The following is a 9319-nucleotide window of genomic DNA, read 5'->3' as shown; positions in this document are numbered from 1 at the left end:
GCGGGGGAGCAGGACCGAGGCGTGCGGTCCCGTGGCCGGTCCCCGGTCCGGTACGGGGGCAACACTGAGGGTTGCGATCGTTGCCGGACACGGAAAAAAGACAAAAGACAAAAAAAAAAAAATTGTATATAGACTTAATTAAAATACAAATAAATACTGTTTTGTTAAATTGATATAGACTTAATTAAAATACAAATAAATACTGTTTTGTTAAATTGATATAGACTTAATTAAAATACAAATAAAAATGTAATTTAATCTAATACATTTAAAAGTTTAGTAAAGGTACTAGTACAATAATATGAAAAAATTTTTAAATAAGGAGTGACCCTACCACTGCTTACTTATCCATCAATATATTAGCAGACTAACCTACATATTATAAATAACATTTTCTAAATTGAGTTTTTCAAACCTTTTAAATTAGTTTGATCTTTTAGAGAACAAGAATTTTTATTTTCGTAAGTCTTACATAAATAAGCTACCAAGTAAATAGGATTTGAATTGTTTTGTTATAGGACTACTTGTAGATATTTTGAATGTTGTTGTTTACCTTAAGTGTTATCATGTTTCAGAAAGCTACTTCTTCCCCAGTGAAATCTTCTACTACGTCTATCAGTGATGCTAAAAATTGTGAGGTACAACATCCTGAGCTAAAAAAAACTCCTGTTAGTCCTCTGAAAACAGAGGTATCGAAACCAATTGTGAAGTCAACTTTATCCCAGACAGTTCGGTCTAAAGAACCAAATAGAGAAATTTGTCTGCAGTCTCAATCTAAAGACAAATCTCCAACACCTGGTATGTATTTTTTAAGTATTTGAAGTTACTGCTGACTATATTCAGGATATCTATTCTCAGCATTTTTTTTTTTTTTTTTAAAAGATGACCGGTAAGGGGATCTTAACCCTTGACTTGGTGTTGTCAGCACCACGCTCAGCCAGCGAGCAAACCGGCCATCCCTATATGGGATCCGAACCCGGGTCCTTGGTGTTCTCAACACCGCACTCTCCCGAGTGAGCCACGGGCCGGCCCGTATTCTCAGCATTTTGATTATCCAGTTGTGAATGGTATATTTTTTAAATATCTGAAATTACTGCTGACTATATTCAGGATATCTATTCTCAGCATTTTAATTATCCAGTTGTGAATGGTATATTTTTTAAATATCTGAAATTACTGCTGACTATATTCAGGATATCTATTCTCAGCATTTTAATTATCCAGTTGTGAATGGTATATTTTTTAAATATCTGAAATTACTGCTGACTATATTCAGGATATCTATTCTCAGCATTTTAATTATCCAGTTGTGAATGGTATATTTTTTAAATATCTGAAATTACTGCTGACTATATTCAGGTTATCTATTTTCAGCATTTTAATTATCCAGTTGTGAATGGTATACTGTTGGTTTGCCAGAGCAAATGCCCGAATGTTCCAAATGAGACTTCTTCATATTCAGCTTAATAGATTCAATGAATATTCATTAGTGTAGTCTACCCATTTATTAGTCGAAGTGTTACATTTTAACAGTATAAGCATGCTTTTCCCAGGATGATCATGCTAGGTACTTTTTTCTATATTTTTTGATGCAGACAAAGCATATACAACTGGAAATCACATTTTAGGGGCGTAATGGAGAAACGTTTCTTGTAACCAAGTATGCAGAGCAATGCTTCTTGATCTTCTCTATGAAGCAGAGAGAAGTGAATGTGCATAAGAATGACTCCACTCCCAATTATATTTATATGTGTGTAATTGGGTCTGAGTGTATACAAATAAAAGTTCAAAATTTCTTACGACAGTAAATTGATGCTCCAGGAAATGCTGTATTTATCTTGTGGGGGCTTATACCTTTTTGCAAACTCCCACATACTGTCGGTTGAGAAACAAAGGACTATGGTGCAAATACGAGATGGTAATAGAGTTCACTTTGAGCTAACTTCTTTTTCATTGGAAAGACTGTTCAAATTCTAAGTCTTAACTTCTTGAAGTACAGTCTCTGCAGAAACTATAATTCATCATAAAGGCACTGAAGACAAAGAGATAAGAGGGGGGGAAACCATTAGTAGAGATAAGAGGGGGGAAGCCATTAGTTATGGGCTAAGTAGAAAGCAGTAATCAGTTTCCAGATGAACCAGAGTGAAAATCTGAAACAATAGCGAGATCTTCACATTGGAATGGGACTAGTCATTCCCACTTTTCTGAAGACAGACTTAAGGACTTAGATAAGAAGTATTCTTTTTATTATTCTTGGCTACTGAATATACTCAAAATCACATTACAAGGCCTTGGAGATTTTTAATTTAGATTATTGTTTGTATTCTTACTGGACTCTAGTTTGAGATGGCATCAAGTGGTAAAATAAGTGACAGGTGAGTCCTCAAACTATGACCACGTTGGGCCGGCCCGGTGGCGCACTGCTACAGTGCACCGCTTGGGAGTGTGGCGGCGCTCCCGCCGAGGGTTTGGATCCCACATACAGACCGGTTCCCGCTCACTGGCTGAGCGAGGTGCTGGCGCAACACCGAGGGTTGCGATCCCGTTGCCGGTCCCCGGTCTGGTACGGGGGCGGCACTGAGGGTTGCGATCCGTTGCCGGACACGGAAAAAAGACAAAAAGACAAAAAAAAAAACTATGACCACGAATCAAATTCTGCCCATTTATTGTGCTTGCAAATAAAATTTTATTGGAACACAACTACACCCATTTATTTATAGGTTGTCTGTGGTTACTTTCATGCTATAATGCAGAGTTGAATATTTGTTGAATAGTTGCGGCAGAGGCCATGTGGCCTAAAAAGTGCAAAATATTTACTATCTGGCCCTTTACAGGAAAATATTTGCCAACCTCTGATATAGACAAGCCTATTTTTATATAATAAGACCCTACAGTCCTCTCAATGAGGGTGATAAAAACCCATTTGCCCTACTTAAAATTTGCTTCATACAATTTGGAATGAGTACTATTTTAAGACATAGTAAATTAAGACATCCCTTTGATAAAGTGAACAATCCCTAATTTTTCTTTTGAGGGAGAAAAAAGAAAATTCTGGATTTGCACATGTTAGATTTTCTAAAAGCAAGATAAAATAAATTGGCTGTAGAAGTGTAAGAGGTTGGAAATTATCATGGCCAGGACACTTGGTGGCAAAGGTAGATTTCTTAATACACTTACAGTCAATTTCAACCATTTAAGTTCTGACTGTTGAGTTTGAGAGTTGTCTGATCCCCTCTGCCTTCTCACTCCACCTTTTTAAGAATTCTTTTTTTAAAAGAACCAAATCTTATGAATAAGTTTTAGCACATGTAATTAAATAGAAAAATATGGTAAATTTTTTTTTTTTATTTTGAACTATTTTTATACTTTTTACTTTGAGAATGAATATTCCTAGTAGAGTCAAAGCATTTTGGAGCTGTGATGGAAGTTAGAACTTTTTGCATAAAAATCATAATTACTCCTTATTTTGAATAGCCTCTGGAAATGTGTGTGTTTTCATCCGAGGTGCAGGAATTAAACCTTTTCTGGAACGTTTTGGAGAGCGTTGTCAAGAGCACAGTAAAGAAAGTCCAGCCCGTAGCACACCACATAGGACCCCTGTTATCACTCCAAATACAAAGGCTATCCAAGAAAGATTATTCAAGCAAAATACATCTTCATCTACTACCCATTTAGCACAGCAGCTGAAGCAGGTATGGCTTATTGCATTTAACATTATTCATCACATGTTCTCAGCATAGAACCTAGAAATCAAAATGTAAATTTTGATACCAGTTTCCAGTTGGAAATATTGTCATGTATTTCATGTGTATTGTGAACTTTTAACTGTAAAACTGAAAACAAGGAATGTTTTAGTAGTGTTTGTACATTATTCTTAAACATGCTACAGGCTCTTGTGTAAAATTCAGCTTTTGATGGGTTTAGGAACGTGAAAAAGAACTAGCATGTCTTCGTGGCCGATTTGACAAGGGCAATTTATGGAGTGCAGAAGGTGAAAACTCAAGAAGCAAACAACTAAAAACCAAAGAGGTAATATAAATAAGAAATATAAATTTGAACTTGGTACCAAAGAAGTGTTGGAATTGAATTTGTAATTCTGTATTATAAAATTATTCTTTATACACTTTCCTGTTCCAATTAACTATATCACTTCCTATATATAAACTCCTTAAATGTACATACCAATTTGCTTTTCTTGTGATATTTTCCCATTTCAATGGAACTTTTCACCACATTCACAGATTGACCTTAAAATCAAATTAAAAAGAAAATTATTTTCATCATTCGATTTCAGATTATTATTAACATTCTACTTAAATGCTGGTTCTAAAATGTTTCTCAGAATTCATTTTTCTCATCGATGACTATCTAGCTCTCCCCAGATTCTATACTTCTAGATTATATGTAATCCTTTCAGTCACCACATACCTCCCAGATTTCTCTTGACTCCTCTCAAATTTCATTAATCAGCCTTCAGCAAAATCCCTACTTGTAAATGTAATTTATGTTCTATTTCATTTATATGCCTACTGTGTAAAAAGTACTGTTAGGATATATCTTTAAGCTAATAGAATTATATTTACAATGGGGACTAATAGAAAGTAGAACAGTATATTTAACCAGTATTCTTTGAGGAAGGTCAACCTGATTTTGCTTTTTATGGTTCTCTTGCTTAAAAAATCACTTTTCCCAGAGTTGTGACCTCAAACTTTTTTTTGTCTCACTTGCCCTGGGCCATCTCTTCCCTGTCCTCATATCCAGATTCAGCCAAGTACAGAAATGCTGAGAATGCTTAGCTCTTCTTTGCTGACCTCTCTCCTTAACTACAGGCTGGGTTGGCTAGTAGATCCCTCTGTGCTTTCCTATGGTATCTTCCTCGTGTAGTCTCTGTCTTAACTTGGGGTTTTATTCTGTATCTTTTCATCTAAAACAATCTGAGAGTTCTTCCTTGGCTTCTTCCTCTTGTTTACTGTGTCTTCCCATCTGCTTGCCCCTAGCGTGCGTGCACGTGCACACACACAGACACACATCCAGTGATGAGTTATCTAAATCTGTCACCAAGCTGCCTTGTTTTCTGTATTTCCCTCTGTCATTACCATAGTCACTACCATAGCTTTGTTTGGACACCCTATTTCTAGTCTGGCTACTCTTCAATCCATCTTAACTGTTGCTACCAAAGAAATATTTTTAAAAGGCAAATATCCATGTATTCATTTGCCGAAAATCTTGGAGAGCTCCTCATAGCCACCATCAGAAAAATGTCTAAGTTACTTGACTTGACATATAGAATCATTCCTCACCTGGCTCCTTCCCACTGGGCCTCCACAGGTGTGCTTCAGTCCAGCCATACAGACTGTTTGCAGTTTCTCAAATGGAAACATGTTGTCAGATCTCTCTTCCTTTGCCTCGCTGTTCTCTGTCCCTGGAGTATCTCTGTGGTGAGCTCCTACTTAACAGGTCGAACATGAATCCCTTCTGAAAATTCTTACTTGGCCCTTTTCCCAAGGTGCTCCTCTTTTTTTTCACCCATGTCATCCTGTGTATACCTCATCTGGAGTGTTTATCCAATTGTGAATGTATTAACTTTGCATCCCACCACTGTCTGTGAGAGCCTTATCCAGCTCTGTGTTCTTAGTGTTTGGCTCAGAGAAGTAACTCAATAAGTTTGTACTGGAAGGAAGGAAGAAACGTGCTGATCCTTCCCATCAGCATACAACAAGCTATCATCTGTCATCTTAAGACAAAAACAACTCACTTGACCCTATTTCCCTCCTTTTCTCTGCCTCCTTTTCATGCAGACTGTTCCACAAGAGTTGCTTCTATTTGCTGCTTTAATTTTTCTCATTTCTTCTCTCTTGAGCTATTTCCACTTAGGCTTTTGTCACTATCCCCTCCACAGATCACTACCCTTATCAAATTCATCAGTGATCTTCAGTGATCAATTTTCAGTTGATTAACTTGACCTATTAGCATCATTTGACATTGTCGATCATTCTCTTCTCTTTGAAACACCTTTTTCACTTGGTTGCCAGTATATCATATTCTCATGAATTTCTTCTGGTGTCTGGAGAGTATAGAGCAGTGGTTATTAATCTCTTTTGTACTAAGTAATTCCTGATAAATCTGTGAAATTCCTCTCCAGACATATACATATAAACAAAATTTCGAACATAATACAGGGAATTGAGGCATCCCCCCCCCCAAAAAAAGCCAAAAACCAAAACTCCTCTGGGATCCCCACAGCCAAAGAGGCAGGAGGAAAATTCATTGAGTGTAGTGTTATTAAAGTCAAGGGAAGGAAGTGCTTTTCAAGAAGGAAGGAGCAGTTGATATTGTGAAGTGTCAGCAAATGTGACTCTACCTAATCCACTGGGTTTTGAAGTAAGGGAATTGTTACGACTTGGCAAGAGTAGTTTTTGCAGGTAGTAATGGGTTGAGGAGGGAATAGGAGGTTAAGAGGAGAGCCTGTGAGTGTGGGCAGTTCTTAGAAGTTTGGTTCTAAAGGGAAGGGAGAAAGGAGGTGGTGGCTGGAGGGGATGAAGAAGCATAGTATCGTTTGTGTTTGTTTTGTTCTTTCTGAGACTTAAATCAATTTTAGTGTAATGGGAAGCAACCAGTAGAAAGTAAGAAGTTGAAGGTACAGAAGGAAGGGTGATAATTGATGGGCCGAGGGGAGTGTGGATGAACTCAGAGCAAAGTGGAGGGAGAACTGATAAGGACAATCTCCTGGTGTGATAAAAAGGAAGAAGGAAAGCAGTGTGTGCGGACTGGCACTCCTGGAGCTGTGATGGCAGAAAACTGATGGACTTTCTGTCTGATAGCTCCTGCTCATTGTTAGGAAAGAAAAGGTGACAGGTGAAGTGCTGTCTGGAGGATAGAAGAGAGAGCCGGCTCAGAAACAGAAGGAGTATGGGGTAGGGTTAAGACTCAGATGGAATATGAGACTATAAATTTACAGTGGAACCAAATTCCACAGTTTTATGTTCTCTAGGTATGTGCAAAGAGCCTGGGCATAAACGTGGAGAAGTTGGGTTGGTCCAGGATTGGGGTTTTGCCAGACAAGAGGAATGGGAAACCAAATTTACAGTGGAACCAAATTCCACAGTTTTATGTTCTCTAGGTATGTGCAAAGAGCCTGGACATAAACGTGGAGAAGTTGGGTTGGTCCAGGATTGGGGTTTTGCCAGACAAGAGGAATGGGAAACATGGTTGAGGTAAGGGAGGTGAAGATGCTGGTAATGGTTGTAGTGAAAAGCCATAAGGTCTACTGTGGGTGGAGGTGTAAGAAAATAGGTAGGAACAATAGGAAGAAAAGCATCAAATGATGAGAGGTTCCCATGAGGCCAAAGAACAGGGTCTGGTAGGAATTCCTGAGTAAGAGAGCTAAAGAGATTGAAAGTATGGTTAGAATGGGATATTTGAATTTAGGAATTCAGAGAAGAAACAAATTTCAGGTGATGGCTGAATTGGTGTGGTGGTGAAGGTCTTTGGAGTTGAAATGTTCATGCAACTGAGGGGCCAAACGTCGTTTAGTAGATCTTGTGGCTACTGATATCACCCAGATGATAGCAGGAATTGAACTACAGAAGTGGTGTTTGGGGAATGGAACAGAATGGATTATAAATTGATACTGAGGAGTTGGGGTGGGATAGGGATTGTACTATAATTAGATGGCTCGAGCCTCAAAGGAGCAGGAGCTGTTAAAAGAGGATTAAATAAGAGCATAGAAATATTATCTGAGATTGAAGAGAGTGCTCATGTTGTCAGGGTTTAGCAGAGAGAACCACCTTTATTTCAGAGGTTTGTAGGGTAAGTTCTATTTTCACAAGAGAGTCAGGTTTCTGTTAGGGCTAGAAAGTGAGGGAATATTTAGTGAAGAAGATGAGGATGTAGAAGAGTTTGTTTACCATGGAAGAGGATTGTTTGGGCAGACTAAAGTGTTTTTTGGAGAGAGCGATGTAGGGGGAGTTTTACTTGGGGGGGGGAAGCACAGAGCAGTTATGCAAATGAGACTAAAGGCAAAGATGGAGTTAATAAGGTAATCACAATAGTTAATTGTTATTAAATGCCTGTAATATGCCAGGCCTCTGGTGGGTACTTTTTAATACATTATATCATTTAATCCTCACAATAACACTATAAGCTGTAGGTAATATAATTCCTTTTCTTCTGGATGAGGGATTAAGGTTTAGGGAGCTGACTCACTTTTCCAAGTAATTGGACAGCTGGAAAGTGGTGAAACCAGGAGCTCTACCCAGACCTTCTGGCCCCAGAGCCATCTCCTTCAACCACTATGTTTATTCTTGGGTAGTGATTTACAGTAAAAGGAGGCAGGGCATAGTGAGTTTTCAAAGCCATTTTATAAGCCTTTGAGAATCAGTGAAGTTGCTTTCCATTACCATCATAGTCATTAATTACTTTTTAATTTTTTAATCTATTTTAAACAATTGTGATAAAAATATGTTACATAAAACTTATCATCTTAACTATTTTTAAGTATGCAGTTCAGTAGCAGTAAGTATATTCATATTGTTGTGAAATATATCTCCAGAACTTTTTCATTTTGCAAAACTCTATAAATACTAAACAAGGCCACATTTCTCCCTTCCCTTTAGCCCCCAGTAACTGCCATTCTACTTTCTGTTCTATGAATTTGACTACCTTACATGCCTCACATAAGTAGAATCGTATAGTTTTTGTCTTTTTGTGGCTGGTTTATTTCACTTAGCATAATGTCCTCAAAGTTGATTTGTGTTGTAGCATGTGATAAGATGTCTTTTCTTTTTAAGGCTGGATAATATTTCAATATATTTTGTCATGTTTTGTTTATCTGTTCATTTGTCAATGAACATGGTTTGCTTCTGCTCTACCTCTTGGCTATTGGGTTGCTAGGAAAATGAGTGTCCAAATGTCTCTTTAATGTTTTCATTCTTTGGAATAAATACTCAGAAATGGGGTTGCTAGATCATATAGTAGTTTAAATTTTAATTTTTTGAGGACCCACCGTACTGTTTTCCAGAGAGGTTGCACTGTTTTACATTACCACCAACAATGCTCAAGGGTTCCAGTTTTTCCACTCCTCACCAACACTTGTTGTATTTTTTTTTTTTTGTGGCTGACCCTGTTGTTACTAACATTTTTTCATTGTTGTTGTTTGTTTGTTTGTTTACTTTTTTGATAGTAGCCATCCTAATGGGCATGAGGTGATATCTCATTGTGGTTATTATTTGTACTTCTCTGATGATTAGTGATGTTGAGCATCTTTTCTTTTTCTTTCTTTCTTTTTTTTATTTTTTTGTCTTTTGTCTTTTTTCCGTGT

General features: G+C 37.5%; 1 protein-coding gene across 1 annotated transcript in view; it reads left to right on the top strand.

The window, feature by feature from the left end:
* ANLN (anillin, actin binding protein) overlaps positions 1–9319 on the top strand; it is a 72315-nt gene that overhangs the window by 26088 nt on the left and 36908 nt on the right. Inside the window, exons 8-11 of the mRNA XM_008587221.1 lie at positions 576–798; positions 3505–3692; positions 3925–4029; positions 7121–7208. Of these exons, the coding sequence (XP_008585443.1) occupies positions 576–798; positions 3505–3692; positions 3925–4029; positions 7121–7208 (604 nt within the window). The remainder of the gene's footprint in view (positions 1–575; positions 799–3504; positions 3693–3924; positions 4030–7120; positions 7209–9319) is intronic.

Source organism: Galeopterus variegatus, unplaced genomic scaffold (assembly GCF_000696425.1).
Source record: "Galeopterus variegatus unplaced genomic scaffold, G_variegatus-3.0.2 Scaffold4291, whole genome shotgun sequence".
NCBI classification, from domain to species: Eukaryota; Metazoa; Chordata; class Mammalia; order Dermoptera; family Cynocephalidae; genus Galeopterus; species Galeopterus variegatus.
The sequence above is the reverse complement of the archived record's forward strand: the minus strand, read 5'-3'. Positions and strand labels throughout refer to the sequence as shown.